The 13,409-nt window shown below is 37.5% G+C and overlaps 1 protein-coding gene and 1 long non-coding RNA gene across 5 annotated transcripts in view; one reads left to right on the top strand and one right to left on the bottom strand.

Moving 5' to 3' along the window:
- TENM3 (teneurin transmembrane protein 3) overlaps window positions 1–13,409 on the bottom strand; it is a 383,293-nt gene that overhangs the window by 3,675 nt on the left and 366,209 nt on the right. For all 4 annotated transcript variants that reach the window (XM_042811517.1, XM_042811518.1, XM_042811520.1 and 1 more), the window contains 3 exons: window positions 8,640–8,936; window positions 5,814–7,425; window positions 3,247–3,377 (listed from right to left, as the gene is read on the bottom strand). In XM_042811517.1, the coding sequence (XP_042667451.1) occupies window positions 3,247–3,377; window positions 5,814–7,425; window positions 8,640–8,936 (2,040 nt within the window). The remainder of the gene's footprint in view (window positions 1–3,246; window positions 3,378–5,813; window positions 7,426–8,639; window positions 8,937–13,409) is intronic.
- On the top strand, window positions 1,772–12,801 carry LOC122156632. The gene is made up of 3 exons (XR_006167572.1): window positions 1,772–1,842; window positions 12,202–12,244; window positions 12,683–12,801. It is a non-coding gene; the product is annotated as an uncharacterized LOC122156632 (long non-coding RNA).

The following is a 13,409-nucleotide window of genomic DNA, read 5'->3' as shown; positions in this document are numbered from 1 at the left end:
AGTGGGCAGGCTTTCTTGGTGTACTGCCCATGGATGACAACAGGATATGCTGCCACTGACAGTGCCAAGGAACTAATTAAATCTACATACTGCTTGTTCTACTGAGCTACAAGACTATTTGGTTTGATAATGCTCTGTGTTTTTTTCTCTTTGTCTCCCTGCACGTGCACAGAAATTCTGTTTATTTCAGAGGCTACTTGGAGGGGCTAATTTTGTAATGTAAATTTTGCAGTGCTAATACCTAGTACAGGAAAGAGCCGCCTTTCTATAGTGTTATCTCATCATTTGAGCTTGTTCAATTATGATTCCTGTCTACCATAGTTTCGTCTAAATCGAGGGGATTTTTGTGGGCCATGAAGCTGTGATTCAGAACAAGAACAAGCCTTTCTTTGTGCCCAGTCAGGAGGTAGATAGATATAGTCTCTGAGGTAGCTGCAGTCTAAGACCAAACTGCAGGGAAGCTCTCACAACCCCTGAAGCTAAAGGAAGGGGCAGTCAAACCATGAGGATAGTCTTTATGGTAAGAGAAAAGGAGGTAAATAGTGCAGAGTGGAGGAGTGGAGTATTAGGGACTGATGATCTTTCCTGCAAATATTTGAAGAAACTGATAAAAGGGTATGTGTGAAAAAGCTGCAGCCTCTCCAGTTGTGTGAGCATCCATTTAGCTTCAAGCATCAGCATGCTGGCTGAGACCTAAAACAGACAAGCACTCTCTCCGGAAGACATTAGAGGGGTGTAATCCTGAACACAGCAGAGTACTTTGTTGGCAAAGGGGGCAGTGAGTGAAAGTAACCAACAGGTAAATAACTCAGTATTTCATATTTTACTGCACCTAAGGTGTTCTTGTTGAACACGTACATGTGTTATAGAGGGGAGGGAATTACAGTTGTAATTGTGAGGTGCAAAAGTACTAGGTGGGAAAGATTGGATAGGAAAATATGTTAAAAAAGTTTCACTATTAAGAGCTATGTGTAGGCCAGTATGCTAGGTGCACTCTTGATAAGGTGAGAGAAGGCAGCTAGAGACTAGGAGCTGTCAGCAGAACTGCTGTGGTTATCCAGAACAGCTAGAAGAGCAGGAGCAGCCAGCAGGAACAGCAGGGTAGCTCACATTATGGGGTCAGCTGTGGTTGGGAACTTACAACTGCAGACTAGGCACATCCTATCTGGGTAACTGCAGGGCTTAACAATGACAAGCTGTGAATGAGTTAGTACTGATGAAGGAGGAGAGTAGACAGCTGCCCTAGCAGTTGTCTCAGCAGGAAACAGAGAGAAAGATTTAAATAGCTTTGGCTACACTTCTGAAACCGAGTAGTTAGTTTCTGTAGATTATCCAGCTTATCTTCCAATTGACCCCTTTTCCTTCCAGTAAAATATTGTTTAAAACCACTTGATTCACAACTGACAAATGAGGCAAGTGCCTATTCTCTCTTCCTAAATTTCCAGACCAAACAGGAGCCATTAACACAGACTTCAGCAACCATAATTCTCCCTTGCTGCTCATCAAAGCCTGGCAAAAGGTTTGCAAAGACTTCTCTACATTGCCATGAGGGCAGGTTTCTGGAGGGGACAATTCCTGAGGGAATTCAAATTGATTTGGATTTTCAAGTCTCCTTGAATGTGGCAGACTCTTGTCTGCACTTGCTAACAAGTGTGGATTTCAGCTGTCTAAATCCCACATAAAAATGTATTTTAGCCAGCACACTAATCAGTGAGAGTGGCAAGATGCTAAAGCAACTTAATGGCAAAGATTGCTTATTTTTCACAGGTATCTTTGGAGCTCTGACATAAAACCTCATAGATGGGTAATGCTCGCTTCCTCCAGAATGTTCCAAAATACCAAGTATTTTGCATCTTTACTTCTGGCTCCTAGTTGTATTTGCTTATTCAATTGTGAATACCATAGTTACAGCTTCTTCCTACGTGAGAAGCATCTTTGTTTTTTGTCTCTCTCCCTCTCCTCTGTTGTGCTGCATGTCTCTAGAACTCAGGTGCCTCCCTGGTACTCCTGTCCTGAAGGAAGGTTTCTGACAGCTGGCTGCCTGCTCTCATCTCCTTGACCAGACTGATTGTCTTCCTGGTGTGCTTTTTCCAGTGGTACCAGATAGCCTCATTCTTTCAGCCTCTGAGATCTAAGTAAACAACTTCTAATAGTTCTTTGCAGCAATGCCAGATGATGACCACCTTGCTTGGAATACTTGCTTGGAATACTTGCAGTGTTTTCTTTACTGCTTTTGTTGTTCATGGAAGACACTGTTCTCATACTGTGCTCAAAGGTCCTTCTCCGTTACTCAGCTCCTGGTTACTAAACTATATAGGTAATGGGTGATTCTGTGCCTGCAGAATTTCCTTCCATACGTTCCCTTTTGCTGGGCCACACTTTTTGATGATTTTTGGTCTGGATTAGTTTTTGCAGGGTTATTCAAGATTGTTTCATCTTTTAATCTTGAAAAAAGGGAATGGTTTTTGACTGCTTATGATCAGACTACCCATTTTAACATCTCAGCACTTCCCCCTTAACTGAGAACTGTAGGATTTGGGATGGCATATGTCTCTGATCTTTGAATAAGCTTGATTTGTAAATATCATTTTCTTTAATAGCGGATTTGAAATTTAATTTTACTGTTATTTCTTTTATCTTTTAAAATTCTAAGAGGTTTTCAGGCTTTAAGCTCTCTCTTTTATTTTTTTTCTTCCCAAAAGAACTTCATAAGCACTTGGAGTTTTGGTTTTATGTAATATAATAGGTTTTACCTCAGGTAATTTCATTTTCAATATTTTATCTTTACATATAAAGTGTAGTTAATATTAAAGAGAAGTAAAACTGTAGTGGTGCCTGGTATGCATAATTTACATCACCTGTTCTTCTGTTTATTTCACAGTCTACTTTTTGCTACGCTGTTCAGTTTTTGCCTTTGGGCAGAGTGCTAGTACAAATCTAATCTCTGTAGTTTCTGTTAGGAAAGTTAGACATCTTCAAAGGTTCTTAAACTTCTTTTCATTGATTACTGTACTTCTATATTTTTATTGTAGCTGAAAGCAAACAGCTTATTTAAAATTTGTACTTAGGAAATCTGTAATTTTAAAGATTCTTTTGAAAATGCATAGATAAAAAAGTAGATATTTGGTAAGTACAAATTCAGATTAAATAAGGAAATAGCCCTGTCAGGATTATCCATTCCTCTTAAGCTGAATAGAAGAGAATATTCTATCCTCTTTCATTTGAGTGCTTAGCTTTGATTCTTACAGGTATATCTTCCCATTGCTGGCTCTTCACAAGTTCATAAGAAGGTTCTGTTAAATCAAATTTTGGAACAGGAAAACCAGGAATGGCATTGTGTAGGTGGAATCCAAACGTCACCAGCCAGCTGTTAACATCTGAAAGAGAATTATTAAAAAAAAAAAAGAAAAAGAGTCGCTTAATAGTTTGTAATTGTTTGTTCCCATTTGTACATGGAACAACTTTAGGCACAGTTGTATCACTGTCATGCCACAGAAGGAGATCCACTGTCTTTGTTTTGGTATGTATGGATTTAGACCTGCTACAGCTAAAATAGTAAGCCTATGTAGAAAGCCTGAAGTTCTGAACTTGCATGAAAACTTCTGCTCTTTGCTCTTCTGAAGGGTGTTACAGGTTTCAGCAGTTCTAAAGGCCCCAGTGTTTTCTAGAACTTCCAGAAATATAAAACCACAACGTGGGTGAGATTTCCTTCTAATACAACTTGAACTAATTGGGATTTCATGGTTAGACTGAACACTCTCTTTGTTATATCTTCATCATCAACACATTAAAACAAAGCAAAGAAAGAAAAGGTATTGAAGAAAACATCCAGCCCTTTTGTTATACATTTGTTATTTTAGTATCTTCAAACTGTATCTGAAATAACATCTGTACAGTCAATTACCTTTATAATGACTTGGCAGACAATTTATGTTGATTCAAGAGAAATCTCCCCTTCCTCAGGATGAAATTAAAAGCTAATTAAATGTCAGTAAGTACATGACACTAAATTAGCATTTGATAACATTATTTATGGTACACTGTGCATTTTATTAAAAATAAATAAAATAGGAATACCAGCAATTAAGTAATTAACAATGATTGGACAAGAATGGGTGCTCTGCCTGCCTATCTAGTTTCTGTCTTTCTACCCTATCTTACACAAATACTAAACTTACCAGAAGTTGGCAGAGTGCTCCTTATCAAGTCTAGTGGCTTTCACTTAAGACAAATCCACACAAGTTAGACAAGGAACAGAATTTTTCACATGCTTAAAACAGTAAAAAAATATTAAATTAAAAATAATTTATGTCTTTCCAGATAGATAAATGATAAGCCTCCATCTAAAAATGCCAGCCAGCCAAATTAGTTATTTTAATAATAACCTTAATAACCTGTGGTAACCAGCATGCATGCAAATGTTAAGAGAACTAGAACTCAATTTTGAGGGCAGTTCTTGAATCACGTGCATTATTTTCAGTGCTGCAAAGAATCTAACTGCAGTTGTATCCCTTACAGCACATGCTGCTAGAAGCCAGATTCAAAGGCCGATTGTCATCCTTGCTCCCAGGCAGACTGTTAGCTACCCTGTTAATAGCTGCTGTTTTTAAATTAACACAACTCCACCCCAATTCCCAGTAGGCTTCTCTGAGTAGTAGTTTCATGATTCATAAGGGGAGCTTAGACCATCCTGTAGTCTGGTCCCATCTGAAAAAAACTCCAGATTGTTTACATCTATTAAAATACAAAGATTAATATATATCTGATCAAGCCATGCATTTTTCAGAGCTTTCTGGCGATGTACACTATTTTTTGTGTGTAGATTAATAGAAAACACTACTCATCACTAAGTCTAGATGCACAAAAAGCATATAGATTACCTAAAAAATCAATTACGCAAGTGGCATGTCAGCAGCTTTCTATTGCCAAAAGAGAATTTTGTACTAATTTTTCTATATCCACCCTCTCCGTCTTGGCTGCTTACTCATTATTTTGTGCTGGACCTGCACCTTGTTGGACTTCTGCTTCTTAGCCAGTTTACATCAGTATTCTTGGAAAAGCCCATTCTAGCAAACACCGACCAGTGAACTTTCAGTGAGTACTTTCTGCCATCTTAACGGGTTAAACTGGTTGCAGAAAGACCCCTCCTGCCCTTGCTATCTTACATTCTCATTCCCTCTTGTCTTTTTTTGTCCATAAATACACAGTTTTTACTGCTCTGTAGCCCAGATATAAATTGGACTAATTCAAATGTAAGGAGATAGTCATGAATGGTCTTGAGGGGTTCTCACTTTTGTACTTGCTGAAGAAATCTATTTATTTTCATTGTAAGAGCACTAGGCAATGTGTTACGATACTGGAAGGATCTCTGCTTTCCTCTTTCAGTACACTGTGTTGTGGACCTCCACCTCTCTTTGGTACCTAAATGTATGTCTAAAGGCATGTGAGATATTTTCAAGATTGCTATTTCACCATTCTTGATGAACATGTTTGCATTCGTTAATGTCAAGTGCTTAATGCTTCCTCAAAAATAACTTTATCCAAATATGATATACATAGACATTTCACTAGAATTGTGGATTCCAGTTTAAATTGGATGCGTATAGGTCCAGAACACCAAGCAAGTTAAAATCGCTTGATTGATCTAGACCTAAATTTTAAGTGCTTTTCTGAATGATCATTTTCCCTGAGAGTTTCTGTATTAACCTTCCTCACACAGTCTGTATCCCAGATTGACAGATTCCAGATTATAAGAATGCAGAGTGAGAAATTTGAGCAAGTGGGAGAAAGTCTTACATGAAGTAGCATTTTACCTGTGATGTAATCCTTCACATCATGTATTTTACTGGCTGGGTTGTTATTTCTAAACATGTACAAATTGAAAGGAGCTGGATCCTTCCCAATTCTCTTCCAGACTTCAATATCAGGTGTTGTCCACCGGCCTGCCATTATGTCATAATCTCTTTCTCCAAAGTGGACTAGCTTGGTCAGTGGGTCATATAAACCACCGTGGAATCCTATTACCAGTTGGAAGTCAAGGTTAGAGTCAAAGTAGATCTCTCCATAAGCAGTGTATTGAATTTGTTTAAGCATGAGACCGTTGCTACTAAAAACAGCCAGTGGTGTTCCCGTATTGTCAGATGCAATGTAGAACTCATCTCCACTGCTAATCTCCATTGCAAAAAGATGTCCCTGCAGGTCATAGTAAAGGGATGTGATTTCAGAACTTGAGTGGTTGTATACATGAGTTATCCTGGTTGGGTAAGTAAGGTCTGCATAAAAGAACTGGAGGTGCTGTCCAAGGCTAGTTTTACTGGAAACTCGTCGTCCGAGGCCATCGTAACGATAAATCACCGTCCACCCACTGCCTTTGCTGTAAACTCGAGTGAGGAGGCCCTTTGAACTGTATTCAAAGATTTCGGTACCCCTCTGGCGCAGAAATCCATCTTCGTCTAATCGATACTGCACGTCACCTAGTCGGGTTATTCTGTCTCTCAGGTCATAGCGAAGTGGCGTCAAACGGGCACTACTGCTAGGGTTGAGCAAATGGAGGTTGCCATTCAAGTCATAGTTGTATCGCCACATTATTTTTTCATTCAGGTAAACAGTCTGGAGTTGACCATCTACATCATATTCATAGGCGTATTTTGTGGTGTTGGCAAACGGCCCAATCTTGATTTCTCTTTTTGTCACTCGTCCCATGTTGTCATACTGAATTGTAATCCAATACATTAGTGAACGAAAGATTTCATATTGAATTTCCTTGATGCGGCCGTGTGCGTCAAAATGTTTTGTGTAAGTCATTACAGCTGTAGAAATGATCTGGTTAATATCATAATATATAACTCCAAATTTGCCAAATTGTTCAACCTTACCGGAGATATCATCAAACTGATAGAGATCAATAGGCAATGGGGTTTCATTGATGACACCTTGCATGCTAGTCACTCGGAAGCTATTGTCATAGCTGTAATCAAATCGGGCGTTTACCATTCCGTCTTCACTAAAGCGGAAAATCTGTCTGTCAATCAGTGGGCCAATCTGCCTGTATCTAATGGTGCAGATAAAACCGTCGCTCTGGAGGTTTACCGTTTTCAGGACTCCTGCTGTCTCATCATAAGTAAAACTAACTCTTGTACTATCATACAGAATTTCTGAGAGCTTGGTCTGCCGTCTGTACTTGAATAATACTCTTCGGCTTGTCCCCAGGAAAGCAGTTTGAAGGAGCTGCCCTTCTTCATTGTAGTCCATTATAACAGAAGCATTACTTTCAGGGGGGTTGTATATATTCCTGTAATAGCCAATGGAGCGAATAGTCTGCATGGTATGACGAGCAACGCTGGGCATGGTGACAGCAGAAAGACGATCCAGCAAATCATATTCAAAGATATACTGCCGTTGGCTATGAAGCAGAAGAACCATTGACTGAAAATTAAGAACAGATTTTTACCATGTGACAAATGGCGGAGTACCTCCTTGCATCCCCCTGCCATATACACATACTATTTCTTTGCAAAAATGTGACATTCCCACTTGGGAAAATTTATCTCCTCTTTAATTGAGTTATCCTTGACCTTACATGTTGTTAACATCTCCCTGCCTAATTTACTTGGATGCTTAATTGTAAGGGGTTCTGTAATTAGTAGTTCGACATTCATAATTTGCTACTTGTTATGACTGTATCACTTTTATCAAGCACTCACAGCTAAACAGCAGATTGTCAATGGATTCAGATAAGTCATGTTTAATATGGGAAGAAGTAAAACTGTCTTAGAGCCATTAACTCACGAGGAGAACAACATATGGGAGATACAATTTCTTCCCTACGATTAGAGATGATTTTGAAGAATTTGAACAGCCTGGGATCCCTGAATACTGTGTTCTTGTTCCGTAAGTGTTTAAAACATAGGCGAAACAATTGTTTGATTATTTATATCAGAAGGAGCCACCCGGGATTATTCTGACATTTTTCTGATGTGTGGCTATTATGTATCGTAGGTCTTGATTAAATTATGTCTGTAATGTCTAGTAAACAGCATTTGCCGAGCAACAGATTCAATAGAAATACATTTAAATGCCACAAAGAAATAGATTCTGTTTTTGCACAGCAGGGATGAGATTTCAGAAGGGAGATTTTCACAGCTGTTTCTAGAGGAAGAACTTATCATTCAGATATCGTTATATACAAGGAAGATTCCTGATTTTTGCCTGTTGTTTTTTTCTATGCTACAACAAAGAGCAAGTGTAAACTGACAGCTTTAACTATCTAGAAACAAGAGCTTTTCTTGATATTGGAAAAAAAAACCAGCAGTGAAGAATGTACAAATAGATAATTTTCAGCTGACTTACATTGCAGAGATCTAGTTCCTGTACCTTATTTTAACAGTTAAGATAAAAGGTAAATGTAGATGCTGCTTGTTAGTCTAGCCGAAATGATTTTAAAAGTCATCAATTCTTAACAGTCACCTAAAACAAGGCTGCATATCTATTTTATAAAACATTCCCATAGGAACCACATGTTGATACTTAGAATAATCCAAATATGCTTCTGCTACGTCTTTTTGGACTGCACAGAGCAGTCAGATGCTGTATTATTTTAGCAAAATCAAAGCATTTTTAAAACCTCAAGTGTCCTTTACCTTCTCCAAATATGTGTAACTCCAAGTTTTTCCATCAGCAAACACTCTAGACACAATCCTTCCCTGTCCGTCATACTCTATTTTTTCACTAGTTGTCCCTCGCTGTATGCTGCCTATTTGCCCTGTGGATGAATAGGTAACATTGACAGCCATCAGCTTGCTGCTTGGTAGCCACAGGGTTGGGTGCCCTGACGTGTCATAGGCAATCCTCAGCAGGAATTTACGGTGGTCGTCGTAGATCTTTTCTGTCTTAGTGGTTCGATCAAAGTCAACTGAAAGGAGGTTTCTGCCATTAACCTTTTAAAAACAAACAAAAGGACACAATAAATCAAGTAAATTTGCTACCTATTATTTCCAGGAAATGCTAGCTATTATTTAAGTGCCATTTCCAGTGATTGACTTGCTGTGTATATAAATTATTTTAGCACCTTCTTAATATAAATGTGACACACTACATTAGCATCTATTTTAAATAGGTCTATTCTGTGAAGGAATCTGGTGTAATTTGGGTTTTTTTATTGACAGTCAGTGTTAAGAAAATACTGAAAGATACACACTGAAAGCTTCTGCAATAAACAGTGCCATTTTGGAGAACAAATTGCTCCTTTTGCGAGCAGTCCAAATTTTATCTAGCAAACTTTTCAGTCATATTCCCAGCAATTGCTGGTCAAGTTCATAACAATCATACTCAAGTACTGAATACCAATCTTCCACAGCACATATTTATCAAAAGAGTAAATACAAAATTAAAATCTTCAAAAGAACATTTAGTTTTCAAGTTATGACAGACAGCTTTTAGAACATAGGCATCCCCCCTTTTAGATCAGATGGAAATGAAAACAGCGTACCATCCACTGACGCAACGTACTATAAGGCCAAAATGCTCAGGAGAGGATTCTGTCCTTTGCCCATTTAACTGACCAGTTAAAGCCATAAATGACTGGAAGACTACAGAACCACTGAAAAACACTTACAAATTTGAATCTGAAATAGGTATATTTATGATGAAAACTGTTTTATCAGTACATGTAAGCTATAATGATGGATAGTGAGTTATATATAACACTTTTACATTAGAATCTGTCCCTGATGTTTCAGTATCTTACGTTAACTTTCAGTTTCATTGAAGCAGCTCTTATTTTTTGTATGCATGAAATGAAAATGTCTGGTTTTCTTTTCCCATACTGGCATCTTTGCAATTCTCTGCTCATCCTCTCTTAACTGCTTTTTAGTGTTCTCTAACAGACCTCTAGGTTTCTTTGTTCATCTGCAAACCATTTCTGTATCTGGTTTGCCCTTTTAAAGTTATTCTAGATAAGGGTGAAACACTGATAACTAAGACTTTTTAATGCTGCATCTTGCTAACATATGAGAAGTAGAGGACAAATAGACACAAGTATATGTATTAAGAATTTTTAAAAATTCCTATTCAAGTACTTGATGCATACATATTAAAGAGGTGAAGAAAGATGGCTAAATAACATTTAGCAAAGAAAAAGAAAATGGATACTAGACCAAGGAAATGGCTAAAGGTTTTTTTTGCATTTTTAGGCCTGTATGGTAAAAAATCCATATACCATGGATTTTGGTTCTTTTACCCAGAGACTGATACATTTTCAAAAGAAGGACTAATATAAATTAGGTTTTTTATTATTAGCATAAAAGGTATTAAAGTACTGGAGATGGGTTGTAGACAAATATGAAAAAAACCTCCTCTGAATACTCAGTTTTGCTTATACCTGTTTGCTTATTTATCGGTCTTATCTACATCATTTATGTTGATGTGCTCATTTTTAGTATGAACTCACTAGCATGACAACCATCTGCACTATTAGTATTTCAGAACAAAAAGCATATTTTCATGCAAAACTAAGAAAAGAACACAAAAAGTCTGGTAAGATGCAGAATTCCTGCTTTGTGGATTACATTAACTGTCAAATATTATTTAAATACACTGTGAAAAATTAATGCTAGAAGACTGATTCTGAAAGTTAATTGTTTTTTAATATCTTTCACGTATTTTTTGTTTAAATATTTCAACACTTACATTTGATCATTCGCCTAAATCTGTACTTAAATCTTGTCTATTTCTGGCTTTTGCTTCTCAGCCTCTCCCCATGCATGCCTGCAGTCATCTCTCCCTCTCTCTGCCCATTTTGTTTCTCTGATATTTTTCTTCCCTTTCTTTCCCTTCCTTGTTTAACATTTAATTATGATTTTTAATAATTTTCTTGTCGGCTTCTCAGGCTTAGATGCTGAAGTGAGAAGAGGCACTTCTGATTTCCGAACAGGCAAAGAGGGAAGGGTGGTTTTATGGTTAAGGCAGATGTCCAAGCAATTGCAGATAATTTCTTGGCTAAGCACATCCTTCCGGTGTAAATTACAGCAAAGTACTTAATCTAGCTGTCTCACTGCCTTATCTGCTAAATGGGATAATAACATCCCTTGATTCTCCCTTTCCATCTGTCTGGTCTGTGTAAGGACAAAATACAAGAGGAAAGGAAATGCCTCTTTCTATAGCCAGATTCATGCTTCCAAAATCTGCTGACAGAGCTCTTGCATTCAGACTTGAGTGTTTGGTGAAACTGGCTGTGCTTGCATAATCCGGTGATACAAGTGACAAGGTTTGGGGACGTAGTTTTTTTCACTGGGTAGTATGGGACTAGAATAATGTCAGTCAGTTGAAGTCCTGCCTTCAACTGAAGCATTTTTTAACAATAGCTTGGCTACCAAAATGCTTCTACAGTAAAACTTAAGAATGTTTGTGTTGTGTCTAAGACAAGCGTACTCTAAATAGATTTGATAATTCTGGGCTTCATTATGATATAAGGAGTAACTTAGGAATTTTTCAGTGAATAAACACTTAATGACCCAAAACCAAGTCTCTTGACACCACCTACATGCTATTCTACTCTTTCACTAATTACAACGTCCACCTACCCTGCTCTGCTTTAACTCCTGGCTTTATTTCTAGTGCTTCAGTGAGAAGCATGAAATCAGACAGTGATTTCCCCATGAGGATTACAGATATATTGTCGTGCCTTGCAGAGAGATTAAAGAGATTATTTGAAATCTGGAGACTTCTTCAAGGCTTGGAGCTTATAAATTTTCTGAAGGTAGTGCTAAAACCCTTCTTGTGAGCTCTCTGTTGGACGTTACATGTCCTCTCTATATACACCTCTTGAGACAAAGCTCATACCAGCTCCTTTCTTTAAGACACTTGAGAGAGAAGATCTGCCTGGCCTCAGCACAAATGCCCCAAAAAAGCCCTTCCATGAGGAAGAGTGCCAGCACCTGTGCCAAAGACCTCTGGAACAATACACATGCAACAAACTTGAACAAAAGTTAAACTGACAGAGAATGGTTAAAGTTAAGGGGCGGGGAAAAAAATGATACATATGTGTTTTTTTAAATAAAAGACTATTAGTAGTGGGTATAATACATACAAAACAGAAACCCAAGAGAGTTCCACAGAGTGTACTCCATGATGTTATATACCGCATATATATGAGTACATTTACATATTTTCATTACATTTTGTTTACATTTGTTTTCTTTGCAGCAAAATGTTACTGCTGTATCTGTAGATGGAAATGATGAACTCTGTGAGTTATTTGTACTCTTTCTGATCCTGGTTTCTTTTTCTGTTTTCCTACAACCCCCCTTCCTGCCCCCTCTGCAAACTTTCTATAGTTTCTTCCTATGTAAATTACTTTGAAAAAATCTTCCCTTTTTTTTTGGTAAATCAATTATTAGGCCACACTCTCTGCTTGCTCTACTTCTCCCATTTGTATATACATTTTTAATTACTGCTATTTTATACTGTTTTATGATCTTTCACTTCCTCCCTCTTAGGTTAGATCTTTCCCACCTCTTTGCTCTTTCTTCTTTCAACTCTTTCACATCAGAGTTTCCCTTGACATTTCTTTAACCTCCTTAGTATTTGAATCAACTTTGCTTTTCTTTTTAGAACTGGACTAAGGGAGATTTGTTTCAGTGCCAAAACCAAATATAATCAATATTGTTATTTTACTTTTCCGTAGGCTTCCTTCAAGAATGAATTGGCAGATTTACTCTATCACCTTGTTATGTAATGAAACAACTATGAACCAGAACCAAGGATGAGCTTCATAAGCATGGGTTCCTTTTGCTCTTCCCGCTACCATAGCTAGATGCAAGTATGTTGTTCTTAAGCAGCAGCTGTTGTATCTAATCATCCTTCCTTCCTGGAGAAAAATCAATTACTCTTTCAGGGCAAGTAGTAGAAATGTAAGATGCATGACAGCATTCTCTCCTTCCCAAAGGAAAATATAAAAATTTTAAATTTAAAAGTAGCATGTTACTATCTTAGAAGTCAAGTGGTTTGAAATTATTTACCTTTACCTGATATACTGCTTAGGCCTTATTTTAAACAATTGAGTTCAGTCTTAATATGTCAGACCTCCAATGCAGTCTTGAAATGGTTTCCTGGCAACTCTATTTCAAATGCTTAATCTATGTTGTCTTTACCAAATGGCTGTCATAAATCAGTTTGCTTCCTACTTACATTTCACTCACTATATAGGAAGAAGAAATGCCAACAAAATGGTAAAGACATATGTTAGAGGAATATGTCATTCACAATCACACAGTTGAACTCTCTCTACCAGAAATAAGTATTAGTACAACTTTTATTAAAAATTGCAAAGAAAGAAAACTCTGGGCCCATGGTGGCTTATGGTACAATAATTTAAAACAATTTAAAATCAGGTATGTGAATTCAGCGCTGGA

The sequence above is a fragment of the Centrocercus urophasianus genome, unplaced genomic scaffold (assembly GCF_019232065.1).
Source record: "Centrocercus urophasianus isolate 14NV4802_14NV808 unplaced genomic scaffold, USGS_Curo_1.0 seq_13, whole genome shotgun sequence".
In the NCBI taxonomy this organism is placed as follows: Eukaryota; Metazoa; Chordata; class Aves; order Galliformes; family Phasianidae; genus Centrocercus; species Centrocercus urophasianus.
The sequence above is the reverse complement of the archived record's forward strand: the minus strand, read 5'-3'. Positions and strand labels throughout refer to the sequence as shown.